Source organism: Saccoglossus kowalevskii, chromosome 16 (assembly GCF_978046115.1).
Source record: "Saccoglossus kowalevskii chromosome 16, keSacKowa6.1, whole genome shotgun sequence".
In the NCBI taxonomy this organism is placed as follows: Eukaryota; Metazoa; Hemichordata; class Enteropneusta; family Harrimaniidae; genus Saccoglossus; species Saccoglossus kowalevskii.
The window spans coordinates 31,910,382-31,928,024 of NC_140656.1; the positions used below are offsets into that span (position 1 = coordinate 31,910,382).

The following is a 17,643-nucleotide window of genomic DNA, read 5'->3' on the forward strand; positions in this document are numbered from 1 at the left end:
CATGCGACAAAATAACAAAACACGTTTGTTTCCAAACATGGCGTCAATCAAGGAAGATGATGTTCGATCGTTTGTTATCGAATTGCTCGAACGCACTGACGATGTGAGGTGAGCAGATTGTATTTTAGTTGTGTAACCATAACTCACGTATTCTTAGAATCATATCGGTACAAATAAATAACTAAATCCTGCTGAAAATCGCGACAAATCAATCGTTTAAAATAAGGCGCGAAACTCAAACTGCAACTAGATTTTGACATCCATAACAAAAACATTGTAATATTATTAATCATGTGTTTTGGTATGTTCATAACGCGAATAGTTTTGTACAAAGCATTTTCAAACGAATTGAGGTAGGTGGATTGGTTGCGCCATTACGCCGGCCCAGTGTTTGCGTAGATTTGATGATCGGAATAATTTAACAATAAGATTCAGATTATTGTTAGGGGTGAACCATTAAAACCGTGAAGGTAGCTGACATATTCTACCTCTGGACATTTCAACCCACCTCTTGAGCTATATCCACAGCAGATTGTTGTATATTGTCATTGGCAGTCTCCTTGACTCTTAACAAAATTTGTCAATTTTGTGGTAATACCTGACTGACCTGAGTGATTGTGGTTATGCACTCCAAGGTGAAAACTGGTTCCAGTCACAGTAAGCTGAATTCCAAGTGATTGTAAAATCCGGGGGGGGGGGACTTGCAAAAATACTGTCAGGGGTGTGTAGTTGATTGTTTGAAACCCCTAATAAACTGAAATAAAAAGAAATAAAATTGCCTACCCCTTTTCAGACAAACTGTGGATATTTGACACCCCTTTCCAGACAGTAAGCATAAATGGTACCAAGGGAAAAGCAGGTGGGCTTGAAAGAAAAAATGCAAAATGCAGTCATCAAGTTTCACACACATGTTTATTATCACAAACCGGGTTGCAAACAGAAGAGAAGTCCAGGGCAAGTATATCAGAAAGTTACAGGCCATATCCTGGTTTGATGTACTCTCATCATTGTCCCTGGGTATTGAACCTTTTTTCAGACAGACAGGGTAATATAACATACCCCTTCAGACAAAAGTGGTGAATTTGGGACCCCTTTTGGCGGCACATATACATATAGCACTTCAATGTGTGAATATTTTTACCATTTCTTGGTCAATCAGATTTATTTAAAATGCATGTGATTTAAAACTATTAAAAATATACATGATTTAAAACCGTTTAGTAATAAGTAAGGTATATACATGTGTGTATATAGTTTAAAATGTACATGAGTTAAAGTTATTCAAAGCATATGCAAGTTGAATCCATTAAAAATGTATGCAAGTTAAAAGCATTTAAAACCACTTAGTAGCATACATTTTTTGACACTATGTGCAATAGTGATCTACTTTCGGGATCACTTTTTGTAGACCTGTGATTAACAATGTTTTGTAATCGCAAACAATACAATTTCAAGGAAACTACATGAAATGAACAAACTATGCTTTGAGACATTCACATAATTTACCACAAAGTGTGTTTTAGCTGTTCCATGACTGTTCCACTGATATCTAAAAAAACACTCATTGGATTTTGATGAAACTTGTTACATAGATCCTATGGGAAAATATGCAGATCTGATTAGTTTTGGGTAAAAATACATGAATATTAATTACCTAATTTGCATAAAGATTAGTACATTTTCGACTTTAATTTTCATAATAATTCATAATTCTTCGGCTTTTCCATTTATATCTCAAGTTCTATAAACACATTTCAATGAAATTTGATAGATAGATAGATAGATGATCTGTGACATTGCGCAGTTTTACATTAAAATCTGTGCATATTAATTACCTGATTTGCATAAAAATTAGTTACCGGCTTTTCTATCAATATTTCAATTAAGACAATGCAACGATCTAATTAGTTTGGGGTTTATATCCATAATAATTACTGATTTTTTTAAGAATTTATCATCACATAATGAAACTTGGTACATATTATTATTATTGAGGTTTATTTCAGATTAAAAAAGAATAATCCATAGAAGTTAAAAAATATGTACACATCAAAAAATTCCCTTGCACCACAGTTTGCATAAAACACTATCCAGCAAAATAGAAATAGATAATACAGCTGTAACAAGTGGGTTGTCAGACAAGTGCAAACATGAAAGAAAACTAAAAAACTTCTTCCTAACAATTTTGTCAAACATTATGAGAGATAAACCAACAAACATCAAACAATTGCTTTGAACATAAAAGTGTTTAAAACCTGACAATTTTCGAAAAACTTGTGAATGAGCTCTGCGTAAATTACGATAAGACTGAATGGTGAAATTACACCATAAATAAGAACAATATGGAACATCACAAAAAACAAAGAACAAATTACACTTAACAGGCAATGATGCAAACTTAAAATCACAAATGATAACATTGCCTCTAACATAAAAAATTCTAGTCTTGTTACATATGTCACTATCATCTTTAAGATCAGAGGTTATTAAATATTTAGATTAGAGGTTATTTAATAATTTTACCTCATTTCATATCACACTCAGACAATTCATTAAAACTGCCCTCGACTTAAGACAGTAACACCTCCAAGATTTTAAACCCTTAATGCATTAACACATTATTATTTTTATTACATTTTACCAAAGGTTTCTTCCACCTTTATTATTGCTGTGAGTGGGATATATTAACTATTCATGTTTTTTATTTCGATTATTATTATTATTATTTTTTTTTTAATCATTACTTTAGTCTTAATGTTTTGTATTATTAGTCTAGTTTTGTTTAGTGTAAATGTAACCATTTTAATTCCTCCTGGGGACTTTTATGTGTTTAATAAAGTATAAGTGTATACACGTCAACATACTTAAGAATTCTACCATTTGAAAGAATAAAACTGAACAGCGGTTATCGAACTGACCACATGCATCTACTATAATCTGCTGACCATATGATCCAGTAGAAAAAATTGCTATTTTTAAGTCATCAGAATATATAACATGGTTGACCTTGTAAACAACCGTATGGAAGGGCTGATAAATTCTTACTAAGATCATTTAAATACACTGTAAATAAGATAGGGGACATAATGCCTCCTTGCTTCACACCATTTTGAGCACCAAATGAATCTGAAAAATGGCCATTCCAATGAACCACAAATTCTTGACACCTATACCAATAAGCCAATACTTAACACCCCTGGCCAATAATTTTTCAAACACCATGTGACCTAGAACAATACACAGACCTAATTAGTTTAATATTGAAATCTATGCATAATAATTACTCAGTTTTTTCATAAACCAATTATTGCATTTATGCGTTAGTTGTGAATTGAATTTGGAGCATACTATTTGACAGATTGTTTCCTTATTTGTACTTTATGCCTTCAATACCTTCAGCACACAGGAGTTCTTTCTAATCGTTCTTTGATTGTTTGTTATAAGACAAGAGATACATTGTTAGGCAAATATATTCTTGCCCAATATGGTGGCTGGTGGAAGCCGATTAGTGTCAAATATGTGAGATATCATATAATTGAGAAATCATCATCCAACAACATTTTTTGAATCAAATTCAAGTACAAGAAGCTCTCTTCTAATTCTCAAGAACTAGTGGTATAAAAACAAATCAATGTCTTTAAACTGGACACATTGCCAGAAGTAGAACAAAATATTTCCCCTGGATATGAATGTGGAAGAATATACATGTGCTGCTTTTAGTTGAAAATAAATCATTTTTTCTGTGATTCATTATGTAAATGTACCTGTTTACAAATAATTAAAATTAACTTTGATACCAAGCAAATTAAGATGTACTTTTAATATATTTATGATAATAGAATGTAAATAGTTGGAAATGAAAAATGCAGTTTGTGAGTACATAGTCAGGGGTTGAAATACTCTGGTACACACTGTAATATGCACATAGATTATTAGCTAGTGCAAGTAAACTCAAAATATAATGTACACACTGCACTATGCACATAGATTATTAGCTAGTGCAAGTAAACTCAAAATATAATGTACACACTGTACTATACACATAGATTATTAGCTAGTGCAAGTAAACTCAAAATATAATGTGCACACTGCACTATGCACATAGATTATTAGCTAGTGCAAGTAAACTCAAAATATAATGTGCACACTGCACTATGCACATAGATTATTAGCTAGTGCAAGTAAACTCAAAATATAATGTGCACACTGCACTATGCACATAGATTATTAGCTAGTGCAAGTAAACTCAAAATATAATGTACACACTGTACTATGCACATAGATTATTAGCTAGTGCAAGTAAACTCAAAATATAATGTGCACACTGCACTATGTACATAGATTATTACCTAGTGCTAGTAAACTCAAAATATAATGTGCACACTGCACTATGCACATAGATTATTAGCTAGTGCAAGTAAACTCAAAATATAATGTGCACACTGCACTATGTACATAGATTATTACCTAGTGCAAGTAAACTCAAAATATAATGTACACACTGCACTATGTACATAGATTATTACCTAGTGCAAGTAAACTCAAAATGTAATGTGCACACTGCACTATGCACATAGATTATTAGCTAGTGCAAGTAAACTCAAAATATAATGTGCACACTGCACTACGCACATAGATTATTAGCTAGTGCAAGTAAACTCAAAATATAATGTGCACACTGCACTATGCACATAGATTATTAGCTAGTGCAAGTAAACTCAAAATATAATGTGCACACTGCACTATGCACATAGATTATTAGCTAGTGCAAGTAAACTCAAAATATAATGTACACACTGTACTATGCACATAGATTATTAGCTAGTGCAAGTAAACTCAAAATATAATGTGCACACTGCACTAAGCACATAGATTATTAGCTAGTGCAAGTAAACTCAAAATATAATGTGCACACTGCACTATGCACATAGATTATTAGCTAGTGCAAGTAAACTCAAAATATAATGTGCACGCTGTGCATGTAGAAATTAACACAACATTTTCTCATTATATTCACTAAGCCTAAATTAAGTTCAACAAATATTGTAAGGTAACTAAAAAAAAAACAAATTCTTTCGTGTTCACATTGATCGAGAACCCGTAAATTTTATTAAAACTTTAAAAGTGGTGCATTTCACAACAAGTTAGTGCAGGTAAATTTCAAATTCAACATGCACACTGTGCATGCAGGGAAAAAATTCTATTTCAATCCCTGAATAGTAGAACAGAATACTTTATTTTCACCGTAAAGAAAATTTGACATTCCTTTTTTGGCAATATCAATCGAAAATGTCAAAGAAATAGTGGACATTATAATGGCCAGAAGTGACTTTTTAAAGGGATCTGAGGGGTGAAAAAAACAGTGTTAAAGTGAAATGAAAAATTATTATAACCTCCTCACTAACCTAAAAATACGAATAAATATACAAAAGTTGTGAAAATTAACACTTTCCAAAACGCGATGGAATTACCGAAAGTAATCCGAACGCTGTTCACAGTTACCATAAATTTATCTATTACGATAATCCATGTGTGTTCATTTAGATTACAGCTTGTGTCCCTTTAACCACCACCATGGCAGTTCAATATATTACGCTTAGCTATCATAATCCCACAATTCAATAGTGCTCAAACAACTGATATTCTTGTCTTGTAATTGATAGATCACTTTCTATGAAGGATGTCAGATGCCAGTTTCTTGAAGACAGAGGAATTTCCATTTTAGAAGGAGAGGACAAGGCACTGTTTAAGAATGTTGTCACTAGTGTGTTCATGCAGAAAGTCAAGGTGAGACATGAAAAAATAGGTTTAAATGCTTACTTTAAAGAACTATACAGTTGTTACAACCAATCTACATCTGGTAATCACACTAAGTGTTTTCGGACATTGATGGTAATCACATTAAGGGTGTTCGAACAATGATGGATCATCACAACGCATGTTTGAAAAAAATATGTGGTTTGCGAAATAACATACAGAACAAATTAATATTAGCATAACTGAAATTCAACAATAATAATAATGAATAACATTTTGAGGAAATAGTCAAGGAATTTCAGTAAAGGCTACAGTACAGTTTCTGACATGCACACCCTTTCATCTATTGTGTTTAGGAATCAGTAACACCACTTAAAAAGAAAAGCAGGGCAAATACTCCAAGTCCCAAAAAAGCCACCCCTCTGAAGAGAAAGTATTCAGAAGAAAACAGAGATGACGGATTTGAATCGTCCAAAAGTAAGAGAAAGCGTGTAGTTGTATCGGAAAACGATGAAGAACTTACGAAGAAGAAAAGAGTTGGAAAAGAAAATGGGGCTGGTGAGATTATTTTTGCTTATTTACATGAAGCTTAGAATGCATGTTTCACTCATTATATGCCATTTCGTCTACTAGAATCTATGTTCTACTTTCTATATGCTAATGCCTAGAATCCATGTTCCACTCACTATTAGCCAATGCACTAATGCCTAGAATCTATGTTCTACTTTCTATGTGCTAATGCCTAGAATCCATGTTCCACTCACTATTTGCCACAGCACTAATGCCTAGAATCTATGTTCTACTTTCTGTGTTAATGCCTAGAATTCATGTTCCACTCACTATTTTCCACTGCACTAATGCCTAGAATTCATGTTCCACTCACTATTATCCACTGCACTAATGCCTAGAATCCATGTTCCACTCACTATTATACACTGTACTAATGCCTAGAATCCATGTTCCACTCACTATTTGCCACTGTACTAATGCCTGGAATTCATGTTCCACTCACTATTATCCACTGCACTAATGCCTAGAATTCATGTTCCACTCACTATTATCCACTGTACTAATGCCTAGAATCCATGTTCCACTCACTATTATCCACTGCACTAATGCCTAGAATCCATGTTCCACTCACTATTTGCCACTGCACTAATGCCTGGAATTCATGTTCCACTCACTATTATCCACTGCACTAATGCCTGGAATTCATGTTCCACTCACTATTATCCACTGCACTAATGCCTGGAATTCATGTTCCACTCACTATTATCCACTGCACTAATGCCTGGAATTCATGTTCCACTCACTATTTGCCACTGCACTAATGCCTAGAACCCATGTTTCTAATTGCACATAATATTGTCAAACTGACAAGTCAATTAAAGCCTTTTAATGATTGAAATTAGATTTTTTATGTTTTCCTATAAACCTTTAGTTGTATTACTTCTAAACTCTAAAGCAAACTTTGTACATGGAACATTTTGTACCTCAGAGGTTATGAATTGAATGATGTACATTGATTTGACAAATTATTTTGGAAATGTGTTATTCACAAGTCACCCTGACATTACTACTAGATACACTTTGTTTACAGGTGAACAATGGGGTGTAATATGTTTGATGTTGTTATTTTGAATTTTTGAATATGATGTTTTTTATACTTTTTTATTAACACTGCATTTTTGTCTCCAACCTTATATGGCTTCCCTTCAATGCCTCAGGTTGTACCACTGCAAAGAATAGACTATTGTTACAAGTTGGCCTGACAGTCTTAAACTGTCCAAATCCATTATTTTGCAAAATTTTGGCAGTTACACTTGATATTGTCTGCCTTTTCTACAGACTGTTCAACTTCTGAAGAAGGGACTCCTGTTAAGGAAGCTTCAAAAGATGTAGACACACCTGTTGTCAAGACAACAAGGTTGGGAAAGAAGAAAACATCATTTCTGTCTTCTGGTGAGGAGAGTGATGTAAATAATTCTGATGATAATATGGAGTGTTCAGAGAAAGAAGATGAAACTACTAACAAAGATGATGAATCTGAGAAGTTTAGTGATGAGAAGGAGTCAGATGAGGATGAAAATTCAAAAGCACAAAATGAGAATGAAAACAAAACAAACAGTGATGATCGTGTTGGGAATTTACTAAATGATGACAAAGCTGAGGCACATCTGTCTAAAAGTGACTCTGACATGGACAGTGAAATGGAACAAGAAAATGATAGAAACTTGAATAAACTTGAGAGTGCATCTGATGAAAGTGATGACGAGCCCTTGAAACAAAGGCACAAAGATGTTTCCAAAAAATCTGAGCAAGAAACAAAAAAGAAAAATATAAGAAATAAAAGTACACCAAAAAGGAAACAAGCAGTTAATAAAAAGAGACATGTAGATGATTCTGAAAATTCTGAGAAGGAAATGAAAAATAAGAGTAGAGCAAAGAAGAAAATGACATTTGGTAAAAAAAAGAGTGTGTATGTTTCAGATGATTCAGATAGTGAATGGGATGCTAAAAACACAAAGATTAAAAGTAAACCCAAGAAAAGAAAACCTTTTAGTAAACCGTTGAGTGCTGATTCTTCAGATGATTCAGAAAGTGAGTGGGAAAATAGAAGTAATCCGAAGAAGAAACAAAAAGTTGGTAAAAAGAAGACTATGGATGATTCTGAAGCAGAAAAGAAACAAAAGCTCTCCCAGAAAAAGATGAAAAAGAAAACTAAACAAAAGCAAATGAAGAAACAAATGGACACTGCATCTGAGGATAGTGATGATGAGCCATTGCGAAAAAAAAATGACAATGATTTTGAAGATTCAGAGAGTGAAAAAGAATCTAAAAGCACAAAGAAAGAGAGTACACCCGCAAGGAAACTGAAGGCTAAAAGTGAATCTGATGATAGTGATGATGAGCCATTGCGGAAAAAAAATGACAATGATTCTGAAGATTCAGAGAGTGAAGAAGAGTTTGAGAGCATTAGAAATAAAAGTAAACCTAAGAAGAAACAAAACATTGGTGAAAAGAAGACTGTAGATGTTTCTGAAGATTCTGAAGCTGAAAAGAAGCAAAAGCTCACCCAGAAAAAGATGAAAAAGAAAACTAAACAAAAGCAAATGAAGAAACAAATTGACACTGCATCTGAGGATAGTGATGATGAGCCATTGCAGAGGAGTCAGAATGTTTCTGAAGATTCAGAGAGTGAAAAAGAATCTAAAAGCACAACAACAAAAAGTACACCCACAAGGAAGCCTGAGGCTAAAATTGAATCTGATGATAATGATGATGAGCCATTGCGAAAAAAGAATGACAATGTTTCTGATGATTCAGATAGTGAAGAAGAATCTAAAAGCACAAAGAAAAAGAGTACACCCTCAAGGAAACTGAAGGCTAAAAGTGAATCTGATGATAGTGATGATGAGCCATTGCAGAGAAGTCAGGATGTTTCTGATGATTCAAAAAGTGAAAGAGAATCTAAAAGCACAAAGAAAAAGAGTAAACTCTCAAGGAAGCCTGAGGCTAAAAGTGAATCTGATGATAGTGATGATGAGCCATTGCAGAGAAGTAAGGATGTTTCTGATGATTCAGAGAGTGAACTAGAAGGAACAATTCATAAGAGTAAACCCCAAAAAAAACATACAGGTGTTAAAAAAACAAATGAAGATTCTGAGAGTGAACAGGAGTCTAAAACCATGAAAAAGAAAAAGAAAACCCAAAAGAAGCATGATGATAGCAGCAGTGATGAGGCAGTGAAAATGAAACAAGGCATAAAGGAAAAACCCAAGGTAATTATTGATTTACATGAATTTATCACGAAAAATCACAAATCATTCTTTAAAGGTCCATGTTTCTGACCATGTGACTAACCACAAATGTTTCATAATATGTTGAATACTTGCCTTCTTCAACTGCATCCAGTCTACAAGTTGACTACATACATGTAACTATAAGTTTTTATAAACCAGAAATAACATTTATTAAGAAAACTTGGTTTGAAAAAACAGACCTACAAACATAGGTCCCATCTTTAAAATGTATTGCATGTCTGTATACCTTAATCTTGGCTAACAACATCCATCATAACTGGGTTCATTGTTGGTTGAAAAACGTCTGTGGACAGGGCTCAGTATGTTACATAGCCACATTTTCAGAAGTTGTAACCAGAGACCAGATTTATTATTTGTGCCAGAAAGTCAGATCATATTACATTTATTCTCAAATAAAATTGTTCTGTTGATGTCCTTCAAATAGCACTGTCCTGGTATATATTGTTGATTTAATTCAGACCCGTACTTTGTGTACTTCAATCAAATGACAAATGTCTACTCCATGTGCCTAGATTTGTTTAGATTTCTCACATGTACATAGCTCCAACTTCATGAAATAGTCTACCATTTAAAGTGTTGAGTTTTAAAAAGATATAATAAAACTCATCACTTTGTTAAGGCATTCTAACATTCACATTTTGCTCAGCACTTTCGAACAGTACTTCTCACTGGATTTTAGCACTTCATGAGTTCCATTGATTGATTGAACCATCAGGAACAAAGAAGTCACTAGTAAGTTATATTATTAATATCACTGTCACATGTCCTCTTTATTTCCTAGAAATCGCGAAAAAAAAGTGGTGGCTCCAGTGATGATGTACAAGACAGTATGAGATTAAAGAATCTTAAACGTTATATTTATGCTTGCGGTTTAAGAAAAAACTATAAAAAAATACTTGCTGATTGTCGTTCAATGAAGGCAAAGGAAAGAAAGTTATTGGAGATATTACATGATGCAGGAATAGAAGGTAAAATATGAGATTAATAGTACTACAGTGAAATGTATATTGGTGGCTAGTTATATTTACAGTAAATTATGTGCATGTTTTATGGCATAGTATCAGATTGTCCATTAGATTTATCATAATGGACGAAAGCACAATTTGGATAAATTTGAGCTGGCAAAGAGTTCATTAATGAAGTTATATTAACTTCTAGTGTTATCAATATTAGAGAATTTTTTATCTTTATGAACAGAAAATTTGGATATAAATCAGTGTACTGAACAATCGTATGAATTTATCAAATTGACTACGTTCAATTACCCACCATAGACTCCGGTCAGTCAAAGTGACTATTTTGAACTGTAGGCATTAATCAGCCATTCTGCCAGTGACGGAGAGATAGAATCTAGGTCAGGGGAAGCCCCGTGACCCCAAGATTCTCTTCCCTTACGTCACGAACCATGTGACCGAGGCCATATGGCAGCGCCATTAACGACTGGACAATCACTCTGATTTTTCTCCGCCTCGAATGGAGATGAAATCTAGCGAGCTCTGCCTGGATCGCTTGCTTTTTTCCTGTCCGGGTTTCTAGCTTGAGTTGTTGCCGCTGGGCAGCATTCGACATTCTAACTGGTAGGATAAGTTTTACTTGTCTTCTTTACCCTCGTGTCGTTTTCCCCTTTGTGTGTAACATTTTTTCACAACAAAGAAATTAAAACCCGCCGCCACTATGTAACCACTTGTTGGTTTTGTGGCGGCACCTTTTACTACTGTAACTCGCTTCCCTCATGCATTTTTGCTTGATCTACGTATTTAGAAATGAATAGATGTAATGACAGCTCCATGACTCGCTGCCGTTTTTTGGTCTACTTGTTTTCGAGTCGACCTTGCAGTGGTTATTAGTCCCCGTTCAGACGAAGTCCGAAAACGAGGACTTATAATTCGGTCTCCGTCTGCCCGTCCGGAGTCGTATCTCAGAATCCCTTGGACCGATTCCGTTCATTCTTTGCATGTGCCTAGTACTTTATGTGGGACATATGCACATGCAGTGGTTTAGCGATTCGATTCAAAATGGCCGACTGGCAGCCATCTTGTTTTTTGAAAATGTTGTATTTTGGACATGCTTTGTCAGTTTTCATTCAAACTTGGTACATAGATTATACATGTTAGGATACATGTCCATGACGATTTATTTCACAATTGGATCAAAGATGGCCGACTGGCAGCCATCTTGTTTTTTGAAAATGTTGTATTTTGGACATGCTTTGTCAGTTTTCATTCAAATTTAGTACATAAATCATACATGTTAGGATACATGTCCCCGACCATCCGTGAGTTCCTGAGTCCGTCCGTGTGTCCGTCCGTCACTCTGTCCAGAGTCATATTTCAGAATCCTGCGGACCAATTCCGTTCATTCTTTGCATGTGCCTAGTACCTTATGTGGGACATATGCACATGCAGTGGTTTAGGTGATTTGATTCAAAATGGCCGACTGGCAGCCATCTTGATTTTTGAAAATGTTGTATTTTGGACATGCTTTGTCAGTTGTCATTCAAACTTGGTACATAGATTATACATGTTAAGATACATGTCCATGACGATTAATTCCGCAATTGGATCAAAGATGGTCAACTGGCAGGCATCTTGTTTTTTTGTTTTTTTATGCGATATCTTGGACGTGCTCTGTCAGTTTTCATTCAAATTTGGCACATACATGTACTTTATACCGTATTTGTCTTCAATTAGGCGCCACTTTGTTACACTTTCATGTCATGGTGGCGCTTATTTGTGGTTAAATTTGAGCAACTTTGTTTCAAATGGCGCTTATTTCAAGCACTTCAAGTTCTAGTATCGGTAACTGTGTTACAAGCCATTGTTTTTGCTCCATTCTGGTGATAGATTATTGACAATATTTTACATTACAGTCTGACGCTTAGTCACTGTAGCCTTTATTTTAAATACTGAGTAAATGACCCGTTTTCAGACAGTTTAGAAAGTTATACAAAAAATATCATTCTTTAGAAAACATTCACAGTTTGCCGTACAATCAACAGAAAAATAAAACAAACACAAATTCAACGCTTATTAGTCAATGATCATGGTAGCAAAATCCGGTCATGCTGCATTCCACGGTTACGATTATTACTCAGTAGTAGTTATAATAACGTACAAAAAATAAAATGCAAGTAAAATTCAACTTAATTTCATCGTAAGCGAATGATTCTGGTCGCATGTAAACGCTCGGCGCGATTCGATGTCTGCCATGCTTCCTGTCTAGGACTTGACCTGGAACGCGTTTTTTGACCTGATAGGTCAAGTCGTTAATTAACCAATCAAAATGCTGGATGATGCCAACGTGATCAAATTACCATAGCTCATTTAAATAATGTATGAACGCAATGCGGAAGTGATTTGCCGATGTTTGCGATATTTTGGCTTTGATTTTGGTGGGAAAAACGGCATGATTTTTTTTTTCAAATCAAGAAATTAGTTATTTTTGGAAAGTAAACTGAGCATTTAAAGAATAATTTAACACTGTTTACTGTGACAACAGCGCATTTGAAACAGAACATTTTCGCGTTGTTTTAATTTCGTTTTTATGGACTTACTGCGAAATTAAAAACCACGCTGATATTTTCTACAGTAGACTAAAAAGACATGTTTCAAGAGATTATAGACCGATTTCTTAAAAATTGTTAGAAACAAAACCAATTTTTTTTACATAAAAGCCATTCGTACAGTAACAGCGAGGGACTTCCGCGATCGCGTCTATCGCTACGAACCGTTAACCGGTAGTCGTTCCGCCGGCGCCCAATTCACGATCATTACGTGCCAAAATTTCAACTTTGTCTGGCGCTTAATTGAGGTGTAAAATACAAAGTTTTTGTGGCACTGGCGCCTAATTGAAGGTGGCGCTTAACTGAAGACAAATACGGTACATGTTAGGATGCATGTCCATGACAATTTGTTTCAAAATCTGGTCAAGGATGGCCGATTGACAGCCATCTGACTTTTTGGCCTTACTGCTATATTTCCACAATTTATGTACCATTTTCATTCATATTTAGCACATACATCATACATATCAGTGTGTTTCATAATCAGATAAAAGATGGCCGAATAACGGCTGTTTTTATTTTTGGCCATATTACTACTACAAAGAACACAATCTGTTGTATACGCCACTTGGAACTCAAGTTTCAAGGACATGCTCGCGACAACCCCTACACTTTATTATGACGAGCACATAGAGAACTTTTAAAAATTTAACGGGGACTGTGTCATTTTCAATGACTTGTTATATTCAGAATTTGCCAGCGTCGAGTAGGAGGCCTGACAGTGGAGGTACCGATATTTTTTCGATCTCCCCCCGCTGATCAGAGGGCATCCTCACAGTCTGTGTTTTCAGGCGGTGGTTTACCCGATTTTACCGGCTACAGCGAGGCTGTGCCCTTGGAGGTTTTTTCCTCCTATTGGGCCTGTCGCGGGTCCCTTTGTGGATCTTTCCTCACACTGTGCCAGGTTTGCCTCCGAGTTGATGGCTTTGGTCGAAGGACTGTCGGGGCAAATTGCGTTCCTGTGTTACGGCCCAGGCAGGCAGGCAGGATAGGCCAGCCTCCCCAACTTCCATAACCAGGTGGTTTACTGCGACTGTATTAGATGTCTATAATACTTTAACTGTCTCGACACAGAGCTTGCAGAGACACCAAGTACGAGCACATGAGGTCTGTGTGATTGCCAACTCACTAGTGGTAGCGCCAGGTGCCCCCCCCCCCCCCCTCGAGCATACACGAAGGGTCGGCTTCTGGAGAACGCAGAACGTCTTTATCAACTGCCACCTAACAGACACCAAATCCATTGAGGAAGGTCTCTTTAGGTTGGGTCCCGTCGTAGCGGGTCAGTCTTGGTTTGCTGACCCAACCCGAACGACCTTTTTTGCAGACAGATTTCTCCACCATCAGCATTCCCTGGAAGCTCCCAGGGCCCGCTTTTCAGCCTATGCCCTCATGCAGAACTGTTTCTGTCTTTCGAATTGGGTTGGGGTCTAGCTTTCTCGGGCACACCGAACCCTGTCACCGTAGCAGCATTTTGGCTTCTTGCTTCGGGGACAGCACAGTCAAGGTAAGACACCACCCTTTTGGGGTCTTAACTAAGGTGTCGAGTTTATTGTAGTTTGTTTCATCCCGGACTGGGAAAAGACTTTCATCACCTTTTTCTGTTTGCTCAGAAAACCCGCCACCTATCGGCATCTGACTCTGCCTACAGTTCAAAATAGTCATTTTGACTGACTGGAGTCTATGGTGGGTATGAACTATGTAAATAGGTGGGTTCGGAGAACCCTCTGCCCAATTTTAACTTGTTATAGTCAACCATATTGTATTAGTTGATATATTTTTAGCATATATTGATACAAAAATACATATTTGCACAGACCATATTGATATACTCCGGGATAGTGTAATAATTGATTTATTTAACCATATCATATTGATATATCATACATGTATATCCTATTCTACATTCCTACCATGCCTGTTTTTGTAGGTGCACCAACAAATGAAAAATGTAAACTGTTGAAATTTAAACGAGAAGAGCAAGCAGAGCTGGCATCTCTGGATACCAGTAATATCATCAAGACACCAGAAAGAGGTTTGAACTGATTTATCTATTTTATTCTAGTCTAGTCTAGTGTTGTATTGTATTGTGTCATAGCTATTTTAGTATTATCTAGTATATAATGTAGTGTCTAGTCTTATAGAGGTTATTGTCCAGAGGCTCTGTGATAAAAAAAGTTCACTAATATACAAGGCACTGTATGTTTTGGTTAAATATGTTTATTTGTAACTGGCACCTCGTATATTGTTCAAGTCAATGTCCAAAGACTGTCAGCAACAAAATGTTTCACAATTATGAAATCATATATTTTTTTTATTTTTGTGTTGACTGTCGCTTTTTCACCAAAATGATGTTTAAATTATGTACTGTTATGTCACATTAAAAGAACTGTGTAACTCCACACCAGTGACATAATAGTGCCCACTTTTCGAAATTTAAGATTTTTCATACATTGTTATTTTATGCATTCTTAGGTAGAAGAGCAACTAGACAAGTACACAGTCGGTATCAAAGCACACCTGTCGTCATGGAAATTAAAAAAAGAAGATTGTCAAGTAGTGATGATGACAGTGATGACGTTCGAAAGAAAAATCCATTTGCAAATCTAAAAGGAATTATTACTGATTCTGAAAGTGACTAGTTAAAAATATGTTTGATTCAGAACTTATTCCTAATCTTAATATTTTCACATTATTTGTGTTAACGACTCTTGATTGGCAGTCACATTTCTGTGGACATAATGTTGCTTAATCTTGTAGTATATAGTAAATTACTTTGTCTTTGTGATTTAATCATCAAATTTGTACGCCAACATATGAAAATACGTCTTTCTGTGACATTCTAACTCCTGGGATGGACTGTCCACTAAAAACACTGCCATCAATTTAACCAAAGTTTATAACCTGATTTCTGTTCAAATTTTCACTATATGTCTTTTTGATAAATTTCACCGTATTCTATTATTATAGTCAATGTGTGAAAATGATCCAGTGAGAGAAACCATGAAAAGAATTCCATTCACATGGTGAGGTTTTTTATTCTACATAACATGGACAGTCATAATATGAAAATTATGTGATTTATGTTTCTGTGAGAAAGTACAGTAAAACCCTGTAGACATGTAAACATTGCCTGCTGAAATTCTCCACAGACATAGGAAAATCAATGCGAAAAATGGAGTTAGCAGGCAATGTATTAATTAAACAGAGCAAGTGAGTTGAAGATGTTTTTGACTCCCTTCTCCAGAGACTACTTTAGAACTTTACAAATTCTATCAGAATAAAACATGAATGTATTTCTATCATAGTGCATAATGCAAAACAGGATAGGCTGAGTTCAATTAAACCTCTACTGTTTTCTATTTTTGATTGAAAGCCATTTATATATGACATGATTTGTGGTAAATATTTAGTATTTCCAACATTCCTTGCAAATCAATAAAAATTAAATTGTCTTCAAGTGACTTCAGTTCATACAGGCTTTTCCGATGACCAAAGTTTTTTTATAATAACAGACTTTCAACTATATATGAGACAAAATTATTTTATGGAAGCTGAAACCAATACATCATTTATATATAATTATAGAGATAGACATTTTATACAAACTGACATTTATAGTTGCATTTCAATTTTGCAAATTTGTGGAGGGCTATTTATTCCCTGACCAATATAGATGCCATCAAACGTTGAGATTGTGGATGAGTGATGAGGATTATAAGTCTTCTTAAACCGAATTAGAAGGTTTTGTGTTTCCTTGAAGTTCAATTTTGTTGCCCTCAGCGACCGAGTAAAAAACATAAAATATTGGGGTTTTTTTTTTGTTTTTTTTTAGGCCCAAATATTAAAAACTCATCATTTTATGCAGTAAAAAAGTGGAAAAATTAAGGATCCCGGAACATTTGATCCCTAGAGTCCCCGTAAATGGCGACTTTGAACCTTGGGTTGATTTGTATTTCTCTGTCATGTTCCGAATACTATGAAGTCCATATACCTTGGCTATTTACGATACTCTTAGTTTTCACGAATATAAAAAAAAAATCAGACCAACCGACCCAATTTTTACATTTTTTGACTTGAGGGCAACATAAGTTTTTTTTTTTGGCCTTACATTGTGGATGAGACCCTCCAGTACCCTCAAAATAAAATTGAGGAGAAGTGAGGACAGGATATTTATTGTTAGCTATAACGACATCATTTGAACACGTTCATGTTTTGTTCTGTGTGGGATGTTTTACATATTTGCAAAGTGGGAATGGAACTTTAAATTTGTACTACAATAAATAATGTTAAATTTTGAAATAATATTTTTTAGAATAATGTTTATGTGACCATATTGTTTACACTGCCATTTGTTAAACAGTTTTCAGATGTTTCTAGACTCTATTATATAATACTTTTGAATGATATAATAATATATATTAAAGTTTGTTTGTGTCTTTATCTAGTATTCTGTTATTTTCATTGCTAAAAATGTGATTTTCAGCTTTTTGCCTGATATCT

At 35.0% G+C, this 17,643-nt stretch overlaps 1 protein-coding gene across 1 annotated transcript; it reads left to right on the plus strand.

Moving 5' to 3' along the window:
• The first annotated feature begins 8 nt into the window (after positions 1-8).
• Positions 9-17,583, plus strand: LOC100378607 (uncharacterized). Its single transcript, XM_085491376.1, has 7 exons — positions 9-108; positions 5,664-5,787; positions 6,114-6,315; positions 7,606-9,539; positions 10,363-10,549; positions 15,071-15,175; positions 15,616-17,583. The coding sequence occupies exons 1-7, from the start codon at positions 38-40 to the stop codon at positions 15,780-15,782; spliced, it is 2,790 nt and encodes a 929-aa protein (XP_085347502.1). The 5' UTR covers positions 9-37; the 3' UTR covers positions 15,783-17,583.
• Positions 17,584-17,643: the final 60 nt, after the last annotated feature.